This window comes from Camellia sinensis, chromosome 13 (assembly GCF_055761805.1).
Source record: "Camellia sinensis isolate YWXY chromosome 13, ASM5576180v1, whole genome shotgun sequence".
In the NCBI taxonomy this organism is placed as follows: Eukaryota; Viridiplantae; Streptophyta; class Magnoliopsida; order Ericales; family Theaceae; genus Camellia; species Camellia sinensis.
Genome location: NC_138973.1, coordinates 145636273 through 145663383, shown reverse-complemented (window position 1 = coordinate 145663383; position 27111 = coordinate 145636273). Strand labels below are relative to the sequence as shown.

General features: G+C 33.7%; 1 protein-coding gene across 1 annotated transcript; it reads right to left on the bottom strand.

Moving 5' to 3' along the window:
• Nucleotides 1-6808: 6808 nt before the first annotated feature.
• LOC114299781 (TMV resistance protein N-like) lies at nt 6809-8973 on the bottom strand. Its single transcript, XM_082900975.1, has 4 exons — nt 8461-8973; nt 8010-8172; nt 7613-7713; nt 6809-7324 (listed from the first exon to the last, which is right to left on the bottom strand). Exons 1-4 carry the CDS (start codon nt 8971-8973, stop codon nt 6809-6811), a joined length of 1293 nt encoding a protein of 430 aa, XP_082757101.1.
• Nucleotides 8974-27111: the final 18138 nt, after the last annotated feature.

The window sequence follows — 27111 nt, the reverse complement described above, 5'->3', positions numbered from 1 at the left end:
AACTATATGATCAAATTAGTTTTGTATAAAAAATAGATGGTATTATAATTAACGATTGACAAAAAATTAACACGATCAGATAGTTATCGATATCCGATCAACATGATTTTTTACAAGAATATAGTACTCGACGAGTTCTACACATTCAACAGTTCTGATTAGCAAAACGTGACTCGTGGTGGGCCCCCAAGGGCCGGACAACACCGCCAGTTTAAGCCCGAGAAGGAGGCAATAATTTCCTATTTCCTAATATGCCAATGCTCTGCCAGACTGCTGTAGGATCTATCACTAACTTCTCTTATACATTTTTTAATACACATTTTTTCGTAAAAAGTCAAAAAGTTAACCCAAATATTTATATTTTTTTCCTCAACTTTTTAGTCTAAAAAGATAAAAAGTGTACTTATTTAGGACACCTCAAACAACGCCTCCGTTTGGAAAGAAAAAACCTCAGGTTTTTTTTTTTTTTTTAAATAGTCACAAAAAAAATAAAATAGGCTTTTTAGCATAATAAGATAAAATATCACATCAAACTTAATCATTATATTTTTTCTCTCAAAAAATTCAAAAAATTCATTCCAAAAAAAAATTTTTAGCTTAAAATTAAAATAGTCAAAAAATCAACCCACTCTCCAAACGAGCTCTAATAAATTGATTTTTTTATCTCATTCCAAATCAACCCAATGTTAGGTTACACATGCAAAATCTTAAATTATAATTTATGTTAAGTAATATTACAAGAATAATGATAACAATAAAAAATTGCATATATAATGTGTTATTCAAGTGGTAATAATGTAGGTGTTTGGAAAGTGAATTTTTTTTGTAGGTTTTTTTAATTATAGGATATTCTTGGAGAACAAATTTTTTGTATTTGGGAAGATAGTTTGGTTTTTTTTATAGTTGAATGTGATGTTTGTAAGAGAAAAAATGAAATGATTATGGGATTTGACGTGATATATTGTTTGAATTTTTTTTTTTTTTAAATTTTGTAATCAATTTGTCTTTTAGTGAAAAAATAAAAAATAAAAAAATCTAAAAACCAAGTTCCCAAACACCGCCAATGTTAATCAAATCTTAGTCCCTCATAATATAATTTTATATTTTTAAGACCTCTCTTTATATAATAGAATAAATAGATATAAAAAAAGGGATACTGATATTTTATCTTTTTTTTTTTTGTGGCAACTTTCTCACTTTGATTCTTAAAGTTTATTTTTTCCTCAATTGGATACTTTATTTTTGAATTTTTTTATTTTAATCCTGAAATTAATTTTTATTAAAAATTAAATAGAAAATACAACAATAACTATCACATAATATAAAAATATATTATTATATTAGTTATTAAATTTATGTCAGATGTGTGAATCATATATAATCAAATATTTTTATGCTACGAGACTATTAATGTGTCATTTTCTGTCTAATTTTTAACAGAAATTAACTTTACAAGTAAGGTAAGAAACAAATTGAAGGCCAAAGTGCAAAAAAATAAATATTAACGACCAAAATGAAAAAGTGACCAAATATAAATAGGGCAAAGCATAATTTACCCCCCAAAAAAATCACACTTGTCTATATCTATCATTCACTTTCTGTTAACATGTTAATTTAAACTTTGGTTTGGTTTCTCTAATATGGGAGAATTTGAGCGGTCTGGCCTCACAGACAATAATCTGAACTATTCATTTTGTAAAATTTTCAATTTATTATATTATTTATGAAAAAATTAGTTTGATATGATGATCATAATATTTTCATTTTTTTACATTTATCTTTGAAAAAATAGATGATAAATATATTTTTGAAAATAGACTATTCATTTTTTACAAACAGATATGATAAAATGAAAATGTTATGATTATCAGACTGACATAATTTTTTTCATAGATGACATACATTAAGTATAGCGATTCTAGTTTAGACCCGAACCATTGATGTTTGGATCCGGTTTCATTGTCTCATATGGTTGTTCATGTCTTATTCCTTCCTATTTCTTATTGAGTTTGGTTATTGGAATGTCTTGATTGCGTTTGGAACAAGTTAGTAGTTTGTGTTTCAAAATTGTGTTGCCTATAATTTTGCATCTTCGCTTAAGCGAAGCTTCTTGCGCTTGAGCGCTCCTTGAGAACTCTCAGTACTTTTGCAGGCCTACAGAGATACTGGAAGGTGGTGTTTTTCACTCAAGTGACACTTTTTGCACAAGATGTGTTGGCTCGAGTGGCCTTTTTTGAGCTCAAGCGGTGGTCTTCTGTATGCAAAACTTTTGAAAGATGGTATTCTCCGCTTGAGCGATACTTCTTACGCTCGAGTGGTGTAACTTATTGTGTCTGGTTGTTCGAGCAACACTTCCTGCGCTCGAGCAAGCTGCGCGTATATCAGTTCATAAAGCTACATTTCTGAGTCATTTTTTCACTTCTCTTTCTCTAAACATTCTAAAAACCCTAAATCTACACTCTTTCTCTTTCTCTAAAACTCACATTCTCTCTACAAATACACCTAGATTCGTTGATTTCTCCACCCTACTCCCTTTGTTAAAAAGTAGAGCACGCCGGGGGCTTCTTTTTTATTCAAACGAAGTTGGGTTTGGGTGTTGTTGAAATTTCTTCATCTCTTCTCTTGTCTTCTAAGCTTGAGGTAGGAATTCTCCGCACTTTCTTATAATTTTTAATTTAGTTATTTGCTATTTCTAAAACGGCATTAGGATTTGGAGGTTTTTGAGCAAACAAGGGTTTTTGTTTAAAATTAAAAATAGGAGTTTTCATTCTTGAAAAGGTTTATGAGATTGTAAATGATGATAAGTTATGATAAAATGATGTGTTTTCATCCTTAGAATTGGTTTTCAAAGAGAGAGGGGGTTTTGCCCTAGAAATGTTAAATGTTACTTTTGAAATCACAAATGGAATTGATGTTGGAAATGTGGAATTGGTTTATATTGTTGAGGATGGTGGAGTTGGGTATGTATTACCACTCATATCTTGAAATTTGGAAAGTTTATCTTTTTGGAAATTATTTATCTATTTAGAGATATATGTTTTGGGCTATCGGTAGAGGATAGCTATGATTGTTGTAAAAATTGCATGAGAATTAGGTGAATTGAAACTAATCTCTCATCCATTTGCATTGAGTATTGTTGCATATTGAAAACATTGACAATGTTATTGTTTGGAGAAAAATGGTTGAATACTTGGTGAATTTGGGTAGGGAGTGTGGTTACAATATTAAGTTGGCATGTGTGTCCTTAGTGAAAGACTAGAAACCCGCGCAGATAGGTGTCGAGTCTTTCGGTTAATACCAGCAAAAATAGCAAATTGATAATACTTGTATGTCTACTTGCAAACACGTACCTAGAGATTCACAGAGTCGTATTCATTGCCTTGTTTTCTATTGTAAAGGACATAATTTCATAATTGAGATATAAACTTGGCATTGCATGATTTTGGAAAGAGGTATAAAATGTTTTAACACGAGCATCGCATATGCATAACACCTTATATCTTTATTAAGATTCATAAACTGTGTTAGAGTATTTCTACTAGGCTTTGGCTCACCCTATGTGGAAAAACCATTTTCAGGTGCTGATGATATGCCTCCGCCAAGGCAATAGCTTGGGAAGACATTAGAGCTGAAGGTTTCATTTGTTTATTTGTTGTATATGTTTTTGTACAAGCCACGGGTTTTAACTGTATTGGATTTAAATCCATTTTGTTATAACCAAGCATTGACTTGGAAAGTTGTAAGCCTTTAGGATATTTCTTATTTGTTTAACTCTTATTTCATATTCTTAACTTGTAACACATGCTATAAATTCAGAGTTAGGACTTGTAAATGTATAAATGCATGTGCTACATTTTGTACATTGTGATTATATGAAATGGAAAGGATATTGTATTCAGAATAGTATTGTCATTTATTAATATTGTGGATGGTTTTATTGTAATTATTCCAGGGCGTTACATTAAGGCCTCTTTGTTTGGGGTTATAGGGAGGGGATTGGGTTTGATAGTGAGGAGGGGATTGAGAATGCGGTGTTTGTTTTGAGAGATAGGGAGGAGACTAGTAATCCCTTGGGACTAGTAAGGAGAAGGAAGGAGGATTGGTAAGGAGCAGGTAGAGATGGTATTAGAAAAATAATGAAGGGATTAGAAATTTTTTTATTTTTTATATATTGGGAATTTTTTTTAAATATTAATGTTTAATTTTTATATTTTTTATTTGTTTTATTATTTTATATAAAAATAATTTAATAATTCCTCACTATTAATCCCCTCACTATCAATCCCCTTCATTCTATCTCCCAAAACAAATGGGGCCTAAGTGCCTTACGAAAAAAACAATTCGAATTATCAAACATGACTCATGGTAGGCCTCATGAACCCCTCAAATTCTGTCATGTTGATAGTCAACATGAGAGAAATTTAATTTTTTTTTTTAGATAAATTACAAATACACTTCTTGAGTTTTGCTTAAAATACAAATCACTCCTGCGGTTTTGAAAATTATATTCCACCCATTGATATTTCTAATTTCATAATAAATGGCTCATTTTATTCATAAATCATCAAATCAATTACTAGTTTTTAATGATATTAGAAATATATTTCAATTATTAATTCAAATAATTTTATTATTTATATATGAACATTTGGAAATTTTATTTTTCAATTAATTCTATTAAATAAAAAAATTCTAGCAAGGGACTATTTATAATTATTCAAAATACAAAGAGTAATCCCTATTTTAAGAAAAATGCAGAGGGTGTATTTGAAATTTATATATTATTTTTTAGATGCAAGAAAATTAACCCTTTAAACTTCTCAAATTATAGCTATTTTTTTTTATAAATATATTAATATTTTGGGACAATTAAAATTAAAAAAAAAAACTAGAATTTGAACCTTATAACAAAATTAACCCTAAATTTTTAATTTTACCAATTTAAATCTTAAATTTTGATTTATTTTTAATCTAAATCATTTGCCTATCATTAAGTAAAATCAATAAAAAAAAAAATGAGTATTTTAATGATTAAATGTTTTTTTGTCTTTTCTACTTAACAAAAATAAACAAATTGTTTAAATTAAAAATAAAATAAAAGATTAAAGTTTAAATTAATAAAATAAAAAATTCATGATTTATTTTGTTACAAAACTCAAACACTAGAGTTTTTTTTTTTTGTAATTATCTCTAATATTTTTGTTTCAATCCAACAAAATACAATACTATGTAAATTGTTTTTGATAAGTTATAGGACTCACACCTAGTCTGGAGATTGGAGGCTTTTTTTTTTTTTTTTTTTTTTGAAAATTCATAATTTAGTATAAATTTTAAAAAATAATTACAAATTCATACAAAAAAAATTAAAATTTTAATTATTAATATGTATAAATTTATCACCGATTTGTAATTATTTTTAAAAAATTATTAATGATTTAAGCACTTAGCTCCTATAGAAAATAATACATATAATTATCATTATCCTTACAACGGAACTCTCCAAAAGAATCTTTTAAATTAATATCACGAAAAAAAAAAAAAAGATCTAATTAATTATAGTCTAGATGAATTATAAAGATAATGGTGGAACAAGAAAAAAAATAATGAAATGAAATATAAAATAATATTAAAAATAGTCAAAAAATCAGATAAAATGGATAATTATATATTAGAAAAAAATAAATAATAGTAGAATAGAAATAGAAGAAGACCTATATAAGCAATTAGAATTAATCAGTCTGCGAGAAATATACCAATTATAAAAATACATATGCAGAGGATAATTAAGTTAACAATAAATTAAAAGCTAGGCCTAATCACAATTTTTTATAACCTTTATGCTGTGTTTGGTTCATGGATATGGGGAGAGTTTTGGAAAGAGAAAGGAAAAATAGGTAAAATGTAAGTGAAATATAACTAAATTTCACATATGTTTCCCACATCTTTTTCCTTCCCTTTTCAAATCTCTTTCTAAATTAAGTACCAAACACAGCCTTAGGCTTATGTTTATATTGTTTTGAAGACTAAATTGATTCAAATTAAATACTTTAGAGACTTAATTGACAAAATTGAACTTTAGAGACTTAAATGAAAAAGGTATAAAATTTTAGGGACTATTATTGTAATTTATCCTATATATATCCAAATAAAAACGAAAACAATGGACTCAAATGCCAGTGCTCTTTTTCTTTTTCTTTTTTAAATTTAAGAAACTCATTGCTGGGTGTTCAAAGTAGGAGTGGCTGGGTGTTCAAAATTGAAATGAGTGAACTTGTTGAACATATATGTATTAGTAGTAAAAAAAAATCAGGGTGTTTAATTAGCTAAAAGAGTAGAGCCGCCGTTTCACAGTACCAGAGAGAGAGAGAGAGAGAGAGAGAGAGAACATGAAATTGATTTGAAAGAATTTTTTCTATTAGCCTGTGGTTTTGTTTATTCTAAACCAATTTGAAGCAATTCTTGAAGGACAGTTCGGCAAAATTATTGTATTTGGACGGACTCCTTATTATTCCTAATGATGGGCAATTAGCAACTCGTAGTTTCTGTATTTCAGATGAAATCTCTGGCAATTCTTGAAGCTTCTTGCAACCATTCAAATACAATTTTGACAGCCTTAAAAGTTGATTCATGCTTGCAGGTAAACTTTCCATATTGTTTCCACTAAGATTTAATTCTTCCAAGGTGTAGATGTGACCAATGGCTGTGGGGATAGATTTTAAATTATAGTAACTGAGATCTAGTTCAAATAAAGACCCTAACCCAGGCAAAGCTTCTAGTCCAGAAGCCATGGAATTATCTCTCTCTCTTTTCATAAAAACAAAGGCAAGAAGAAAGAACTCCATGAATTAAATGAAGGCAAGAAGAAAGAACTCCATGAATTAGATGATATTCCTTTACACCCTCTTAGCGTTAGTATTCCAAGCTTCTTCAGAAGTCCAATGGAGGATGGGAGTTGTCTAATTGCAGTCCAATCTGCACAAAGCTCAAATAAACGGTCCAAACCACCCAAGTCTTGTGGCAATTTGTCAAGTTTGGAGCAACTAGAAAGGATAAAAAATCTAAGATCTTTCAACTGACAAATGCTGTCTGGAATACTTCTCAAGTTTTTACAATCTCTCAAACTAATGAAATAAAGATTGGTAAGATGTCCAACTGAAGATCGAAATTCACTGATACTAGTCCCATCTAAACGAAGCTTTGATAAACATCTCATATCTTCCAAGCTGACCAAAACTTTATCAAGCTTTGAGCACCCAAAGACAATAAAAACTTCAAGAGATTCCAATTGAAGGCCATGTGGAAGAGTCTTGAGACTTTTGCAGTCCTTCAAGTTTCAAAAAATAAGCCTTTTGACAATTCCAATGGATGGATAAAGATTAACCAACCCTGTACAGCCTTCAAGAATTAGTCTTTCAAGATTTGGGACCCCTGTAAAGTCTGGGCTCTTCGTTAGAATTGTTGAGTGACTAAGATTCATGATCCTCAACTTGCCTAGACGTTGTTGAAGAAAAAAAAAATTACAGAACTTAAATAGAAATAAATTACAGAAATTAAATTGTTTCAAGGACTTTGCATCTTATTCAAAGTAATTAAAGAGAATGCATATTCATACCATTGTTCCCTCCCAAAGTTGTTCAATGCTGCTATGGGTTAAGTGAAGTTCAACAAGATGCTCTGGTTGAAATGCCGAAGGCATGTATTTCATGGGGTATCCTAACCAATCAAGATAACTTAACTTATTAGAAAGATATTTGAGTTCTTCTGAGAGTTGCGTACAACAAATTTTGAGAATCCTTAAGCTTGACATCTTTGCAAAAGCTTTAGGCCTCAACTGCAATTGATCTAGACTCCTAGGTCACTATACTGCATAAATATGCCTTCCACTTTGTTTGTTCCCTAATAACCACATGCAAATAACAAGAACACAATATTAGAAGGCTGACAAAATTATGCAGAACTAGCTTTTGTTAATTAAACAATTTTTGAGTGTTCATGCTTTTTTATAAGACCTCTTATCGTATTGTCCATCAATACACGTTTTATATCTTCATTAAGCCATAACCTAGTGAGCTTTCCAGGCTCTTTACGTGATTGCTCCCAAACAATATACTGCCCTAGTTCTTGTATCAAATCATGCATCAACAACTTATTGTATGAGACAGTTACAAGAGACTTTTCAACAAGAACATTTATTCCAATAAATGCGTGGAAGCCACAACTTTCTAGAATTTTTGTTACATCCTTTTTGTTATTCCCTTTGAAAAAACATGCAATATTTAAGAATATTTCCTTCTCTTCCCAATCTAATGCATCATAACTTATTCTAAGTACTTGTCGAACTTCCTTGAGAGGGATTTTTTTCAGTCTGCTTAATGAACTTTCCCATTCATCTTTGTTTCGACCACAAAGGAAAGAACCTAAAACTTTGAGAGCTAAAGGAACTCATTTTGCATACTTTACTGCACGATGTACAAGCTCTTCATAGCCTCCCATTTGTTGGTGTTTCTTGAAGGCTTTCGATACAAAGAGTTCTATAGCTTCATCTTCTCTTAATTGCTCAACCTCATAGACATGTTTTATGCCATATCTAGTTAACGCATGTTTATTTCGAGTGGTTATAATGATTCTACTTCCAAAACCAAACCAATTGTGCTCTTCTACCAATTTTTCAAGGTCGGTTGATTCATCCACATCATCAAGCACTATAAGAACCTTTTTATGGCATACCATATGCCTTATCATCTGTACTGCACAACCATCACTTCTTACTTTCAAATCCTTTTCCATTAAGATTTCAGAAATTAATTGTTCTTGCAAAGTTTTTAAACCACATTTTTTTGATACTTCTGTAACATTCTCAATAAAGTTGCAGCCTTGAAATTGGTAAGAGATACAGTCATAAACAGCTCTAGAAATAGTAGTCTTACTGATTCCAACCATTCCCCAAATTCCTATAACACGAGCATCACCCATCCCTAAACCTAGCAATTCAATCACCTTCTACATACGAGAATCCATCCCAACTAGGTCTTTGACAACGCTTGAATATGTACGAATTAATTTTGTAAAAAGTATCTTAATAACTTCTCGAATGAACATTGATTCAGACCTACAGATTTAGGGGGATAGTAATAAATTTATTCATCAAAACTCAAAAGAGCAATAAGAAGAAAAATTTATTTTGGTAAAATAGTGATTAATTTTACTCATTGCAATTGAAATATTTTTTAATAGAAAGAAAAACATGAAAAGTCTTTATTTGCTTTATTTGAATGGCACATTGGGTTTCTAAATTTCCCCACAATTGATCTACTTTACTAGTTATTAAACTGCACTTTTTCAATTCTACTTTAATTTATTGTCAAAAACCCTCATGAAGATTTTTATTTTTGAGTTTTTTCATTTGTTATTATTCTTTATCCCCTTTTGGTTTTAATCTTCTTTTTTTTTTAATATCTTCTTTGGTCTGGAGGTGATATTGAACTAGAGAACTTAGGATAAGTGTCCCATAAGCCTCCCCAACCTCAATAAAACTGTTTGGTGTAGTTTATAGAATTGTTTACAACAAGTTTTTATTTTAAAATTTTGGGTAAGAATGTTTGTTGAGCTTCTGTCTACAACTTATTAGGCATAAATAGTCTAAATAAGTTATTATTAACAAGCAAGGGTAGAGGTATTTTAGTTTCTACTTTTCAATTATTTCTACTTTAAAAATTTGTGTAATAATGTTTGGTGAGCTTTTGTTTCCAACTTATGAGGCATAAATAGTCAAAATATTTTTTTATTAACAAGCAAGGGAAAAGGTATTTAGTTTCTGCTTTTGATTATTAGCTTTAGCTTGTTAGAAGCCACATATAGCGATTCTAGTTTAGACCCGATCCATTTGATGTTTTGGATCCGGGTTTTATTGTCTTATATAGTTGCTTATGTCTTGTTTTTCCTTATTTCTCTTTGAGTTTGGCTATTGGGATGTGTTGGTTGCATTTGGAACAAGTTGGTAGCTTGTTTTTCAAACTATTGTTGCCCAGAATTTTGCTCCTTCGCTCGAGTGACACTTCTTGCACTCAAGTGGTCTTTGTGAACTCTTAATACTTTTGTAGGTCTGCAAAACTACTGGGAGGTAGTATTCTTCGCTCAAGTGGTGTTGGCTCGAGGGACCCTTCTTGAGTTCAAGCGTTGGTCTTTTTTCTGTAAAACTTCTAGGAGTTGGTATTCTTTGCTTGAGCAGTGCAACTTATTGTGTTTGGTCGCTCAAGCGACACTTCTTGCGCTCGAGCGATCTGTGCGTATATTAGCTCATAAAAATCATTTTTGAGTCACTTTTTCATTTCTCTCTCTCTAAACATTCTGAAAACCCTAGATCTACACCATCTCTCTCTAAAACTCAACTTCTCTCTACAAATACACCTAGATCGGTTGAGTTCTTCACCCGTGTCCCTTTGTTACAAAGATAGAGCACGCCGTGGACTTCCTTTTGATCCGAACGAAGTGGGATTTGAGCATTGTTGAAGTTTCTTCACTCTTTCTCTCATCTTCTAAGCTTGATGTAGGGATTCTCCGTACTTTTTTTTTAATGATTTTCAACTTAGATATTTGTCTTTATAAAACAACATTGTGATTTGGAGGAATTTTGGACAAACCTAGGGTTTGGCTTGATTTCAAAAGAGGGGTTTTCAAATGCTTTGTTGAAAATGATTAAGAAAATGTATTTATTATTGAGTTGTGATAAATTAGTGAATTTTTACCTTTGAAATTGGTTTATAAAGAAATGGGGGTTTCACCCTTGTAGTACTTGTATCCTTTAAAACTTTTGGAAAGTGTATCTGAATCCTTTATTTTATTTTATTTCGAGAATCCTTGGTGTTGTTGTATCTTAGTTTTGGAGGAGTACAAATCAATTTAAACTTAATGGGATTGTTCGTTCACGTTTGTTTACGTTGAAAAGTTGTTTGGGATCTTAGAAATCTTATTTTGGGGTCGACACCAATCTTGGTGGTGTCGACACTTGCTTTTGTTGTTGGCCTTAAGAGTCGACACTTGTCTGGAAAGGGTCGACCCTTGTCTATTGTTGAATCTGGAAATGCTTGTTGAAATTTAGTGTTGACACCAGTCTGGGAGGTGTCGACACCTTGCCTATTGCACACTTTACTTTTCTACCTGAAGAGTTGACACCTCTGTTTGAAGGGTTGACCCCTGCATGTAAATTTCAGCTTTTTGGGTCAATTTTGGCCCTACTTTTTGGGGGGTTTTTGACTTGTTCTTTTCATTTGACTTTGGGGCTATTGTTTTATTAGTGCCTAGCCACTATAAATAGGTTCCAAAACACTTTCCTCTCATTACTTTTCATTCTTTTTTCCTCTCAAACCATGATTTCTCTCTTCTCTCTCTAAAACTTGATTTTTCGCACTTGGATCTTCAAATCTACTCACCTAGAGCTATCCTTTCACCTTGGTCCTTTGGGAAGGTTGTAGATCTTGTCAAGGGCTTTCTATTGATCCAAGTAGTTCGTGGTTTCGTTGCTGGTGATTTTTGGGTTGTCTCCTCTTCACTTCAAGAGGTAGGGATTTCTTTGCTCATTTCCAATACCTCGTCTATAGATAGATATGTGGTAGATTTTATTGCATAAAAATCATATTCATTATAGATTTTCTTGAAAGCCATGAAAGGAGATCTAGAGTTTGATATTTGTGATTGGAGTTGTTAAGTTGTTTGTTGTTTGGGTTAATTGGGAAATGATTTAATATGTTTGTGAAGAGAGAGGAAAGCCCTAATTTAATGTTATTGATTTAGTGGATTTAAAAGGGAGGAAGTTGAATAATCTTTGCATTTTGCTAATATGGATTGTATAATTGTGTTTATATCAAAAGAAAATAAAAAGAGAAGTACCCACAGTATTGGTATTGTTTTAGACTAATCATGTGAAGTTGAGTTGAGTTATGGTTTTGATACCGATGGAATTGGTTTTGTAAAATAAAGAGAATGGATTTGGTTTTGGTTTTGTAAAATGACGAGAATGAATTTTTAGAAAATGGTTGGAGTTGTGTGGATTGGAAAATAAAGAAAAGTGGTCTTTTTGAAAGAAAATGAAATCATCACCCTTCACAAATTGATAATGAACTTGAGGTCGAATTTTGGAACCTTTATATATTATCATTGTTATTGGACTGAAAGTCTTGCGAGAATTGGATTGTTGTTTTACGAGTATTTAATACATTTATTTAGAGATTTTGTCCTTAGTCATCGGTGAAGGATGGCATTGTTGTGTTGAATAATATCGTGTATGTATTACACTTGTGTTATTATGCATTCTAGTATGTTAAGATGGTTGGAAATGTGCTGGCGCTTCGAATGAGAAGTACCATTACCTTTGTGACAACCCTCACCTCTGATTAGTGCTAATCTATGATTAAGCATGATAAGTAACTGATGAGAATGAAATTCTGAACTGATTGTATGAGTGTATTATTTTGAATGCATTTCTATCTGTTTGATTTCTGAATGAATCTATTCATGTTTTAATTTTGAACTGCGAATTGAAGGTCTTATCAGCGACTGAACCAGAAATTGATTAGTGTTTTATGCTAATTAGAATTTATGTGATTTTATGGTAGGTTTAATTGAAATTTGATTCGGAATGATTAAATTAGATTAAATATAGTTAAATCACATTAGTTTGAGGTTATTACCAAATTGCTATTGAGTGGCCATTTCCTACAAACTTTGTTTGGACTTAATTGTTGCATTTCATATCATCTCCTCAGCCTTTTCTAGACCCAAACCGTATGAGAGAAGAAGAGCAGAAGAAAAGGGTTGAATTCACCTAGATTTTGCTTGAACTTAGAAGATTTGAAGGTTAATTGCAAAATTGAGCTAGCACTTTTGGAATTCAAGACTTAAGGTAAAGAATTCACCTTCTTGGTTGTGAATTTAAGTCGTTCTTGCATGATTCATGGGAAAATTAGTGATCTAAGTCAAGATTTGATTTAAAGTGTTGAGTTGAGAGTGAATTCTTGCATGCATGTACATGTTCTTGAAATTTGAAGTTGTTCTTCATGAAATCCTCACATGCATGTCCACATCTTGGTTGTAACCCATGAATTCACCATGTTTTGGAGTTCAAACTTGCATTTGGTTACATTTTGGAGCATTGGAATTCATTAGAACACTTGCATGTAATATTCTTGCATTGTTCTTCAAGTTTCCTTGAAATTGTGTTCAAATTGGCTTACCTTTGGGCTTGATTTTACAAATTGATCTTCAAAGACATGTTATACTATGAGTCTTCAAGTGTTTTCCAGAAAATTAGCCTAAAAGAATCGAGTTTGAAGCTTTAGAAGTTGAATTTTGTGCTTGAGGATCAATCTGGAAATTCCAGATTTTGGATCCACGCTCGAGCAGAGGACTTCACGCTCGAGCATACACTCTGAGTACATGTACTTCCACTCGAGCGTAGAAAGTCACGCTCGAGCGTGAAGTGCATATGCCCAAAAGTTCATATGTTTTGCAGTCCGCTCGAGCGAGAGAATTCATGCTCGAGCGAGGATCTGAGCCTCACCCTCGAGCGGAGGTCGAGCATCCGTCGAGCATGAAAATCGTGCATTCAGTACTTTTTCATGAGTTTACAGTCCGCTCAAGCGAGGGAAGTCATGCTCAAGCGGAGCTCCTTTGTTTGCATGTCCGCTCGAGCGTAGAAAGCCACGCTTGAGCAAGACCTCTGTTTCAGCAAAAATTTGAAAAGTGTTTTAAAGTGCATTTTTGCATCCTCATTCTATCCTAGGCATTCCTAGGCCAAGTTTAAGGCATCTTAATGAGGATAATGTTATAGAACCACACCATATATAATTAGGGGCTAAGTTATTAATCCCGAGTGTGTGTTCGTTCTGCAACTGTAGGGTTGGCATCCGAGGACGCTCGTTAGCTTGTCTATAGCTTAGTGCTCTGTGAGTAACAATGTTGTAAAGATATGTTCAATTTTGATTATCTTCTGAATGATCAACTGTTCTACTTACGGAAACGTTATTGTTTAATGAATGAATGTTTGTCCGATTTATAAACTGTATCTGTGGCATCCATAGCAATTTACTGTTACTGTACTGTTACTGCTACTATCACAGAGATCTCTATTGGTTCCCATGTTTGGAACCATTACTATTACTGTTATGATGGCCATCAACTGACTGTTCGGTCTGTTAAGACCTACTGTACTGTTTTGCTATGGGATGCACCACATATGATTGCTATGGTTTCTAAGTGACTGATATGACTGTTTAATTACTGAAAGGGCATTCATTCTTAACCCCTTTACATAACTGTTATTTACTGGGCTTTAGCTCACTGTTTATATATATATATATATGTAGGTGTCCAAGCACCGGACCGGAGCTAAGAGCGTCGGGTTAGCTCTTGTTTTGTCAAGCCAACCTATGTGTCTCACCTCGAGGTTCCAAGTCCGTCCAAGCCACGGCTGTTTTGGGGCGTTCAGATTCACCCTTTTGTTTCTGTTTTGTAATAGTTGAACAAGACTTGACTGTACAGTTGTAGTTAAGGATTTGATCCCTGACATGGATGTTTGTGTATATGTTGCATATATATATGTTTTGGTTGCATATATATAAAGTCTTTTTGTATTCAGACTGTTACAGCTCATTGGACATCTTTTATTTACTGTTTTGACTTCCGCCAGCCCCTTTACTCTATATTACTGTCATTACTGTTAAGCAGGCCTTCGGTAATCACGGAATACTGGCCGATTACGGTGCTAAACCCATAGGGTCGGGTTTGGGTCGTGACAACCTTCCAGCTAGCGCCTGGAGAATTGGTCGCGCTTAGAATGTAAGGTACTAGTACCTTCCAGCTAGCGCTTGGAAAACTTGGCAGAGGTACCATTACCTTCCAGCCGGTGTTTGGTAAATTGGTGTTTTGTTATGGAAATGTGTATCATTGGCTTACCATGTTTAAGGCAGGTAGAGGAGAACTTATTTATCATTATTGTTTCAGTGTATCTGTGTATATTATGGGTTATGATGGTTATGGTTCTAGAAGACTGAGTTGCCTCATTTGTTGAGTAAATAGTTACTGGTTGCTTGTTGTTTTCCTTTTGTACTAAAGGTATATATGCATAGATATAAATGTGTTAGAAATGGACGTAAGTGCTGTATTAAGATTATGAATAATGTGAAGGACATCGGATACTTGTGAACATGTTTCAAAAAGGCAAACCAGGTGTAAGTCCAAAAGGTGAGAGAAAACGAAATGGGCTTTTTGAAATTGTTTTCAGAAATTTGTTATTGTTAGAAGAATTTAGGAAAAAGGTAACAAGAAAAAAGAAAAGTGAATTGCTTGCATTCTTGAATGAAATGAATGATTTTGAGAAAAGTTCTTATATACGTATATTTATGTGTAAACCGTCACATTGTGTATGTGATATGATTTAAAGCATTTGTGATCATAACTATCTGTCTGTTGTTATTGTTAAGATCATATTGGGATTCTTACTAGACTTTATGATCATCCCACGTTGCTAATTCCTTTTCAGGTGAACGTCGAGAAGTGTTTTAAGATTGAGGATCCTTTTTATGTGTTGGCCACGGGCCTTTTATTTGTAGGCGAAATGCTATTGATGTAAAAGGGTTAAACCCACTCTTTTAATTTAAAAGATGTAAGCCTATGGGCAATTTATTTATTTTAGCTCATGTTGTATTCATTGCATATTCGAATGAGAGAACCCTTAATAATAGTACTCGTTATTGTATTGAATTTTCGCGCATGATCTCTGAAATTGTGTTATAATAAAGGATTTGGTAATGGTATCCGTTAGGGCTGAGTAAAGAATCCGTGAAATCCATAATCCGATCCAGTCCAGTCCAATCCGGTAGGTTTGGATTGATTTTTTGAATCTGTGGTTCAGTTCTAGATTGAAGAATCAAAAATTCGTAGTCCACGGATTGGTTCCGGATTGAACTCTACAGTTCCAGATTAGAACTGATCCAGACTGTATACAAATAGTCTTTATTTTTATTATACATCCTCTCTCATAGTATCTTCTCTTATTCTATATAAAACCTAAACTCAAACCTAAACTCGCATAATATCTTCTTTTATTACTTTTGTTTGTTAGTTTTTAGTTTTAATTTGTAATGGTCTAAATACTTATAGTGAAACCAGTTTTCTTATGGTTGTTTAAATTCTAGAGCAGTATGTTGCTATTATAGAAAAACACGTTGCTATTGTGGAACTAATAGAGCGCTATGTTTATGTTTGGGCAAATTACATATACCTCCCTCAAGGTTTAGCTAAATTACAAATACCCCCCTAAGGTTTCAGAAATTACATCCCGCCCCCTGAGGTTTGTATTTTCATAACAATTTGCCCCATGAGATTTATATTTCATAACAAATTACCCCCTAATTTCTTATGCAAATATAGCATTCAGGGAGAATTTATAATTTTTCAAACCTCAGAGGGGTATTTGTAATTTAGCTAAACCTCGAGGGGGTATATATAATTTGCCCTTTATGTTTTTATGAAATTAAAGTGTTATATATATATATATATTTGTTATTTAATTATGTGAATCCGTGGTCCTAAACCGATCTGATCTGTGTTTAAATGAATTGGTTCAGATTGGTTCCATGATTTAAACGGATTGGATTGGTTCCAATTTTTCAGGAATTGTAGATAACGAATTGGTCTTAGTTTTACCCCAATCTGGGCCATACTCACCCTTAGTATCCGTTAGCATAAAAAATGGGGCGTGACAACCTTAAATATATCAAATGTTGATTTTGAAAGGATAAATAAAATTAATGATGGAAATGTGGAATTGGGTTGATATTGATGAGGATGGTAGAGTTGGATATGTATTATCACTCACATCTTAAAATTTGGAAAGCTTATCTTTATTAAAAATTGTTTATCTATTTAGAGGTATCTGTTTTGGGCTATCGGTGAATGATAGCAATAATTGTTGTAAAAATTGCATGTGAATTAGGAGAATTGAAACTAATATCTCATCCATTTGCATTGAGCATTATTTCATATTTATACATTAGAAATGTTTATCGTTTTGAGAAAAAGGGGTGAATCTGGGAAGTATGTGTTGTCTCATTGAAATAAGTTGGCCTAAGTATCTATGGTGAAAGTCCTAAAAACCGTGTGTATACATGGATGCCGATTCGGGAACGAAATTTTTGTGAAATGGCAATAGTAGTGTTTGTATAGCCTATGTTTACATGGGTGCCGGTTTACGGTATCCTGCAGACGAAATTTCCTTGAAAGGATGTATTTGTTTTGAGATTCTCACAGTGTGATTCACTGCCACGTTTTCTATTCTAAAGGAAATAATTTATGAATTATGCTATTAACTTGACATTGCATGGTTTTGGAAAGGGATATAAAATGTTTTGGTACGAGCATTGCACATGCATTCATTTTATATCTTTGTTAAGATTCATATACTGTGTTGGATTATTTCTACTGGACTTTAGCTCATACTATGTGGGAAAAACATTTTCAGGTGCTGATGACATGCATCCGCCAAGGCAATAGCTTGGGAGGATGTAGAGCAAGAGTTTCATTTTGTGTATTTATTGTGTTTATTTTTGTTTAAGCCAAAGGCTTTAACTATATTGGATTTAAATTCATTTTTGTTGTAATCAAGTGTTGACTTGGGAAGTTGTAAGCCCTTAGGGCATTCCTTATTTGTTTAACTTTTATCCTATTTTTCTATTATATAATATATCCTATAGATTCAGGGTTAGCCTTGTGAATGTACACTTGCATATATTACTCTTCTGTAAAAGTGATTGGGACTAATGGAAGATAATTACCTTATCATGTGTTGTTATGTAATTAATATTGTGGATGGTTTATAATAATTATTTCAAGACGTTACACCACATCAAACAGTTATACTGTATTTCTAGTGTTTCAACTTTAAAACTTTTACCGTTATATTTGAATTTATGATTTTGATAAGAATTTGTAGAGAAATAAAGAAAAAAATATAAAAAATACAAATGAAATATAAGTTAATTTTTCTACTATTCCTCTCAGCTTTTTATTTCCTTTCATAAATTTTTGTCCAAATCATAAATTCAAACACAGTTTATGAGTAGGTTAGATGACAATTTTTTCGTTTTCATTAATGTTATTTAACTAGGGGAAATGATTTGGAGCCCTAAAAACATCCCCTAATCCCCCTATTTTCCATTTTAGGCAACTTTTTCTTTTTTTTTTTTTTTTTTTTTTTTACTTGATATGGAAATTAGGGGATTAGGGGGATGTTTTTAGGGGATGTAGCATGACCCTTTAACTAGACAACTTGGCATCGATAAAAGTTCAAAAGAGAGGGGAAGAAAGCAGAGCCTCTCTCTCTAGAATCTAGAGAGAGAAAGCTCACCCCGGAGTGAAAATGGTGCCCTGTCCGATTGTCTTTCTCACCTCTTGAGGGAGAATGTACTGTGTGAGTTACCAGTCTCGTGAAATCTTTCGGGCTGGTTTGTTATCCATAGAGTGAATTGTGTGAGTTTAGGTTATGGTGCTGTTTCAGTGCCTTTTGTTACGGCCATATCTCATTGTTTGGCTGGAGGGTTATTCTTTACATGTTTGATCTGTCCAGCTTGAGTTTTCAAGAGGGAATGTTCAGACCATGTTGAAGTTGCTACAACCGGTCTTCTTTGAAGTCGGTGTGTGTTCTTGGCTGGAGTCCAGCGTTTCGGAATGGATCATTTCCTGGCACTGGTCTGTTCACCGGTGCTAGTTTTGGGCTTGCTGAAGGTTTAACGCCGATGATGGGTGCCAATGCTGGTGCGGTGTGATCGGCGATTTTCGAGTTTGCTGTTTGATAGCTTTATGTTTCATCAATGGCAGCGAGGTTTTCCAGCGTCTGGGTTACAGGGGCCGTTATTACAATGCTGGTTGCAGTTGCTGTAATTTTGGCGGTAGCTGCATGTTTTCTAGGTGTGTCGCTGGGTTCCTGATTTCTTGTGATTTATCGTTTGGCTGTCGGTGTTTGCTCGCCGGCGTCTTGCTATTGGAACTCTTGCCAACGTGTTATTATGGCTGGTTCGCAGTTCCAGCGATGGTGATTTACTGGGTTCGTTGATCCTCTGCCGAGGTTGAAGCTTCGTGCTAAACTTGCTTCTCTGGTTGAGTTGCACGCTCTCTGGGCGAGTGGCTCTGAAGGTTGTGCCGTGAGATATGGCCTGTCTGCTTTATACAGGCTGTGCATGATGTGTGTTGGGAAGGTAAAAGCTTCATCAGCATTATATATTTTATATATATATTTTGGTTTGAATTGTGCTTCGCCGCTAGTTTGGAACTTGGTGGTGTTGGTGGGCCCTGCATGGTTTTCTTTTCTATCACCTATGTTTTGCTCTGCTCAAGAACCACACAGGGGTCCTTTTCGGCAGCACATAGGCTTGTGGGACCGGATCCTTGGCTGCCATTCTCGGCAGCCTTTCCCAGCCCCCAAAACGATGTCGTTTTGGGGCAAATTTTCACAAAAAAAAAAAAAAAAAAAAACCAGAACAAAGGGAGAGGAGGAGGAGGGAGAAAATCAAAGTAAATGAAGCTCATCATATGGTGATATGGCACTCAAAAGGAAGAGAAAAGGCTGGAAAGAAAACAGAGTGAGCTCTCTGGGTAAATGGGTCTCTTCTCAGATTCATGGCTTTGAGGTTGTTTTAAAGCTTAAACCTTTCAAAACCCATTAAACAACACTTCAAAAAACCCTTCAGATCTGAAACACCCAAATCCATTTTCCCCCCCTCTTTCATACCCTTCAGATCTTCGCTTTCTTGGGTGTTTACTTGTTTAGATGATAGGAATGCAATTTAATGGGTCAAGATCAGCCGATTCCGGCGGCACTGGAGGTTTCCGGCGGCGAAAGATTTGGGATTGGGTTGGAAGATTGGGAGAGTTTGTTGTCTAAATCGGGTCAAGATCAGTCTATTCTCCGGTGGATTGCAACCGAATTCGACGACGGCAATGTCGCCCTCGCCGCCGTCGTCGATCAAGGCTCCACCGCCGTGGACGGTGTCTCTAATGGTGGTTCTCGTTCATCTTCATCTACGCCAAAAATTTCTTCTGAAACAGGAAATCCCAGAGCTTCAAATCTTGGGTTCAACAACAACAACACACAAATTCCCATTTTGGGTTCTTCAATCAACAATCTGATCTACCAGCTTGAAAACCCAGAGTCAAAGCCTCAGATTTTCAATCCACAAGTATTCATAAACCAACACCAACAACATGGTCTTTTTTTCATTTTTTTGTGAAAATTTGCCCCCAAAACGACGTCGTTTTGGGGGCTGCAGGGAAGGGCTGCTGAGAATGGCAGCCGAGGATCCGGACTCTGTGGGACTGTGGGTTGTCTTGTTAGCCCTTGGTTTTTGTAGCCTTCTATATATATATATATATATATTTTAATAAATATTTATATATTGGCTGGGCAACCTGATTAAGTGGGTTTTGATGATGTAATTCGGTGAGAAGCACTTGGGATGGTCAACTTTTCAGGGGGCTTTTCATTGACTGTTTGCTTGTGCTGGGTGTTATTTTGGTAATGGGCGGTGGGCCCCTTGTTTCCCACTGTGGGCAGTCCGTTTTTTGGGCTACTCCTTGGGCTCACTGTATATTGGTTTTATTTATGATATAATGGAGCCATCATCTTGTTTTTGGGGCCGTGTTTTGTGTTGGTGCTTTAATGCCCTCAGTTCTTCTTGTGGGCCACTAATAGGCATGCGTACAGGTGTGGGTTCATAATTGGGTTATTTTGGAAACTTTTTGTTTTACCTCTTTGCGGCGGATCTTTTATAGTTGATTATTTTATGGTGATTGATCGTGTGATCCTCATGTGACTCGATATGAGGGTGGTTTTGAGCCATCTCCGCCAAGAGTGATTGGGGAGTCACTGCTATGGAGAATAGTGGTTCAATAACTAGCCGAGTTAGAGACTAGGAGATGAGCGGGAGGATAGCTATCGGTTTTCTGGTCGCTTCTTGTCTTCATGTGACCCGTCCTAATTGATCGTATTGCCACGCCTGACATGGAGTACTGGTCACACTGCCGTGGGGTTTGAGGCTTATGATCTACCAAGGAAGGGACTGGGGGATGTGATGATTGATTTCATGATTTTGTTGGCTGTGTATTGGTTTGTTGCTGTGGGGTTATTGTCTTTTACTTCAACTCCCTAGTTCGTGGCATATGGTTTTTGATCGTGCTAGCTTCATGTGACTTTGCTGGGATTTCTCTTGGGGTATATCTTTTCCTCCGTCCCGGCTTTGGTTAAGTGGCTTGGATGTCACGGCTGTGAGGAGTGGGACGCTTACTGAACTCCATGTTTTTCTCTGCAATAGAGACTGGGGGCTTGTGGGGTTGATCATCATCTTTGTTTCGCCTTGAGGGTTGTTGCTTTGTCTTTGTGTGTGTTTTGTTTCTTAACTTTGTGATGTTTTTGTATTTCTTTGCCCATATATCCACCTCAGGTTCCCTTCTATTGTCTCTGATGGTAGGGGTTACTTAAGGACAAAATGAATATATGGGCAAAGTTGGGTTATTGTGTTTTCAATTTCTTGTTTACCCCCTTTCTTAGGGGGTGTAATGGTAATTTTGTTGGTTTTATTTGTTTTTTATTTGTTGTTTGGGCATGCCTGGGGTATGCCCCTTGTAAACTTGTAAATTTCATTGTTTTATTTTATGACTTACTTACCCAAAAAAAAAAGACAACTTGGCAACGCTTATTTCATGCATATTGTAATGTTTCATGAATAACAATTTTTACTTTCAAACTGATTAATTTTTTAATATGATGCCATTCAACATCATATAAAACTATGTTATATATTTGGAAAAGGTTATGGAATGCACTCCTTAAATGTGTACCATATACACCTTATAACTGAAGAAGAAAATAGCATAATTTTCCTTTTTTTTAGTCATAACTAAAAAATAAAAATAAAAAATCATAACCAAAGAATTTCCGCGCATGATCTTTGAAATTGTATTGAATTTCCGCGCATGATCTCTGAAATTGTGTTATAATAAAGGATTTGGTAATGGTATCCGTTAGGACTTAGCAAAGAATCCGTGAAATTCGTAATCCGATCCAGTCCAGTCCAATCCGGTAGGTTTGGATTGATTTTTTGAATCTGTGGTTCAGTTCTAGATTGAAGAATTAAAAATTCGTAGTCTACGAATTGGTTCCGGATTGAACTCTACAGTTCCAGATTAGAACCGATCCAGACTGTATACAAATAGTCTTTATTTTTATTATACATCCTCTCTCATAGTATCTTCTCTTATTCCATATAAAACCTAAACTCAAACCTAAACCCGCATAATATCTTCTTTTATTACTTTTGTTTGTTAGTTTTTAGTTTTAATTTGTAATGGTCTAAATACTTATAGTGAAACTAGTTTTTTTTATAGTTGTTTAAATTCTAGAACAGTATGTTGCTATTATAGAAAAACATATTGCTATTGTGGAACTAATATAGCGCTATGTTTATGTTTTTATGCAATTAAAGTGTTATATATATATATATATGTACGGGGAGCAAATATTCAGGCGAGCCCGCACTCCTTTCTTCCAGGGTCCGCTTCTATCCGGTCACCTGCGAGCAAATAACGGTGAGCTACCCGGCGGTGTGTGGCCGGAAAAACCCTCCGACGATCAAGTTAGCGCACACCTCAGGATAGAGAGAGAGAGAGGAGTGTTTGAGTGTAAGAATTTCCTTACAAAGTGTTCCTGTATCGCGTATGGGGGGCGCAGACATGCTTATATACCCTTCTGCACCCCAAATCTACTCCCATTGGTCTCTCGACACGTGGCTCTGTTATCCCATCTGTCAGCACAAATCTTGCTATACATCACCTAACCCAACTGCCAGCCCACTCTGCTGGGAGCACGGCAGCCGGGCAACATTATCTCGGCTATCAACGGCTATACTGAACATGCCTAAGTGCAGTTGATGTCGTAGTTTCCTACTACCGGGCTTAATTCCAGCCGTGCTCAACTGTATTCTGGCGAAGCTGAGCTGGAGATTGGTAACGCCGGTCAGCTAAAGACCTTCTCGGCCAAGCTCCAAGCACAGGCCTTCCTACCGGGTCAAGGTGCGTGCATTACAACCTTGCAACGCGTGAGCCGGGGAGCCTCACCTAGGTTGTTCCTCCACATGTCCGGCCTTCGCGGAACCGAGATCATATAACTCGGTTCCACGTGGGCTTTGCCATTACCGAGCAATATCACGGCCTGATCTTGGAGCCCAATACCTCGGCCTAAATCTGTCCGGCTAACATCACGGCCCAATCTCAGATCATAAATCTCCCTCTCAATATATATATATATATATTTGTTATTTAATTATGTGAATCCGTGGTCCTAAACCGATCCGATATGTGTTTAAATGGATTGGTTCGGATTGGTTCCATGATTTAAACGGATTGGATTGGTTCCAATTTTTCAGAACCTGTAGATAACGGATTGGTCCTGGTTTTACCACAATCCGATCCAATCCGGACCATGCTCACCCCTAGTATCCGTTAGCATAAAAAATGGGGCGTGACAACCCTAAATATATCAAATGTTGATTTTGAAAGGATAAATAAAATTGATGTTGGAAATGTGGAATTGGGTTGATATTGATGAGGATGGTAGAGTTGGATATATATTATCACTCACATCTTGAAATTTGGAAAGCTTATCTTTATTGAAAATTGTTTATCTATTTAGGGGTATCTGTTTTGGGCTATCGGTGAATAATAGCAAAAATTGTTGTAAAAATTGTATGTGAATTAAGAGAATTGAAACTAATATCTCATCCATTTGCATTGAGCATTATGTCATATTTATACATTAGAAATATTTATCGTTTTGAGAAAAATTGGTGAATCTGGGAAGTATGTGTTGTCTCATTGAAATAAGTTGGCCTAAATATCTATGGTGAAAGTCCTAAAAACCGCGTGTATACATGGATGTCAATTTTGCAGACGAAATTTTTGTGAAATGGCAATAGTAGTGTTTGTATAGCTTACGTTTACATGGGTGCTAGTTTACGGTTTCCCGCGAATGAAATTTCCTTGAAAGGATGTATTTGTTTTGAGATTCCCACAGCGTGATTCACTGCCATGTTTTCTATTGTAAAGGAAATAATTTATGAATTATGATATTAATTTGGCATTGCATGGTTTTGGAAAGGGATATAAAATGTTTTGGTATGAGTATTGCATATGCATTCATTTTATATCTTTGTTAAGATTTATATACTGTGTTGGATTATTTCTACTGGACTTTGGCTCATACTATGTGGGAAAAACATTTTCAAGTGCTGATGACATACCTCCGCCAAGGCAATAGCTTGGGAGGACGTAGAGCAAGAGTTTCATTTTGTGTATTTATTGTGTTTATTTTTGTTTAAGCCAAAGGCTTTAACTATATTGGATTTAAATTCATTTTTGTTGTAATCAAGTGTTGACTTGGGAAGTTGTAAGCCCTTAGGGCATTTCTTATTTGTTTAACTTTTATCCTATTTTTCCATTATATAACATATGCTATAGATTCAGGGTTAGCCTTGTGAATGTATACTTGCATATGTTACTCTTCCATAAAAGTGATTGGGACTAATGGAAGATAATTACCTTATCATGTGTTGTTATGTAATTAATATTGTGGATAGTTTATAATAATTATTTCAAGACGTTACACCACATCCAACAGGTATACTGTATTTCTAGTCTTTCAACTTTAAAACTTTTACCGTTATATTTGAATTTATGATTTTGATAAGAATTTGTAGAGAAAAAAGAAAAAAATATAAAAAATACAAATGAAATATAAGTTAATTTTTCTATTATTCCTCTCAGCTTTTTATTTCCTTTCATAAATTTTTGTCCAAATCCTAAATTCAAACACAGTTTATGAGTAGGTTAGATGACAATTTTTTCGTTTTCATTAATGTTATTAAACTAGACAACTTGGTAACGCTTATTTCATGCATATTGTAATGTTTCATGAATAACAATTTTTACTTTCAAACTGATTAATTTTTTAATATGATGACATTCAACATCATATAAAACTATGTTATATATTTGGAAAAGGTTATGGTATGCACTCCTTAAATGTGTACCATATACATCTTATAACTGAAGAAGAAAATAGCATAATTTTCCTTTTTTTTAGTCATAACTAAAAAAAAAATCATAACCAAACACCACATGATGCCAATCACCATATGATGTATAACCAAAGATCTCATGAGTCATAACTAAAATATTATCATAAATAAAGAAGAAAATTAGCCATAATTAAAATTAAAAAAAAAAGGAATAACTAAAAGTGCATATGATACATCCCTTTTAAGGCATGTATTGTTGGAAAAAAATGGTTTTATATAGACATATTTTTTAACCCAATTTGGGTGGACCCTAAACGTCTTTTGGGGTGGGTCTGAAGAGGTGAAGTGGTGAAGACGGAACGTCAAAACCATTTATGAGTGAATGGAAAGATGACGTCGTTTTCGGGTTTAACATTAATTTTTTAGATAAAATTCTTTTGAATTTTTTCAATAAAAATTATTGTGGGAATTTAATTTAATTCTAAATTCAAATTTTGAGTTCCTAAGTGATTTCTTAAAATGTGTAATTTTAGAATTTAATTTAATTCTAAATTTAAATTTTAGGTTCCTTAAATGTTTCCTAAAGTTTGTACCTCTTTATTTATTTATTTAACTATTTCAATAGTTTAATATATATATATATATATATATTTAATTAGTTTAATATATATATATATATATATATATTTGAAATAGTTTAATTAATAAATCAACCTACTGTTCCTTTGTTTGAGCAATGAAAACTTTTTCAAATTTGTTTTCTTTGTGCAACGGTCAAACCAATTCTTGTGTAACGGTCAAAACCAACTTTGAAAAGTTGGTTTCCTGTTTAAACATATTGGTGTACCTTTTCACTTCAAACATAGGTACCTGTTCGGGTCTTTTGCGTTGCCTATATATATATTCATTTTGCTGCAGTCCAGAGCATCCGGGTTAGGAAAATTTAGGCTGAAATTTTGTTCCTTTGCTGTTCATTTTCTTTTAAGTGAATTATTCTTCATTTTAGTTTTAGGAATAAATATTCAGAGAGTTAGAGCACAGGTTTGGTTCACCGAACAAATTGTTTGGAGTACTACTACAATTTGTGAAGATCATTGTATCCTAGGAGATAGACGCCACTCAACCGTAAGTACCGTAGCGGGGCGAATTTGTCTTAAGGACAGAGCGTCACACACTCGACTTGGTCTTAAATTATTTATTCAGTTCAACGAAATAAATTCGGTATGTTATTTATTTATTTTGTTTGAGTTATTTTAGTTTATTTTATTTACACAGAAGATTGTTCCAACAATCTTAAGACAGATTCGAATTATTCTGTTTACAGAATTTTTCGTTTGTTTTCCTTTTTCATTCTTCATAAATAATTTCGGAAGAAAATTATTTTCTGTGGATTTACAAAATAATATTCTGGTTGGAAAAACAAATAGTGATTATATGTTATTTGACAGATAGTAGTAATATACTCTCTCTTTTCTTTGACAACAACTAGTAGTACGATACTGGTGTCATTAATAATTCAGAATATATTTTTGTGGATTTTTTTTTTCAGAAATTAATTTTGGGTTTTAGAAATTATTTTTCTGAGTTTTCATTAATTAAAATTCTGTTTTCAGTATTTTAATTATTGAAGTGTTACTGAAATTAATTTTCTGTGTGGAATTAATTTGGTTAAATAAAATTTTATTTTATTTCCAAATTAATTGAAAAATAAAAGTTATAGTTTTTATTTCTTTTATTTTACAGAATTTAATTTCTTGTGTGGAATTAATTTGGTTAAATAAAATTTTATTTTATTTCCAAATTAATTGAAAAATAAAAGTTATAGTTTTTATTTCTTTTATTTTACAGAATTTAATTTTCTGTGTGGAATTAATTTGTTTAAATAAAAGTTTATTTTATTTTCAAATTAATTGGAAAATAAAAGTTACATTCATGTTTCTTTTATTTTTACAGAATTTAATTCTGTGAATTTGGTTTAATTTTCTGTGTAGTG

Coding starts and splice junctions, on each gene's coding strand:
- LOC114299781 (XM_082900975.1), bottom strand. CDS start 8,973: ATGGGTGATGCTCGTGTTATAGGAATTTGGGGAATGGTTGGAATCAGT. Junction 8,173..8,460: donor AAGAGCTTGTACATCGTGCA/GTAAAGTATGCA, acceptor CTTGTTGAAAAG/TCTCTTGTAACTGTCTCATA. Junction 7,325..7,612: donor AACTTTGGGAGGGAACAATG/GTATGAATATGC, acceptor TGAAACTTGAAG/GACTGCAAAAGTCTCAAGAC.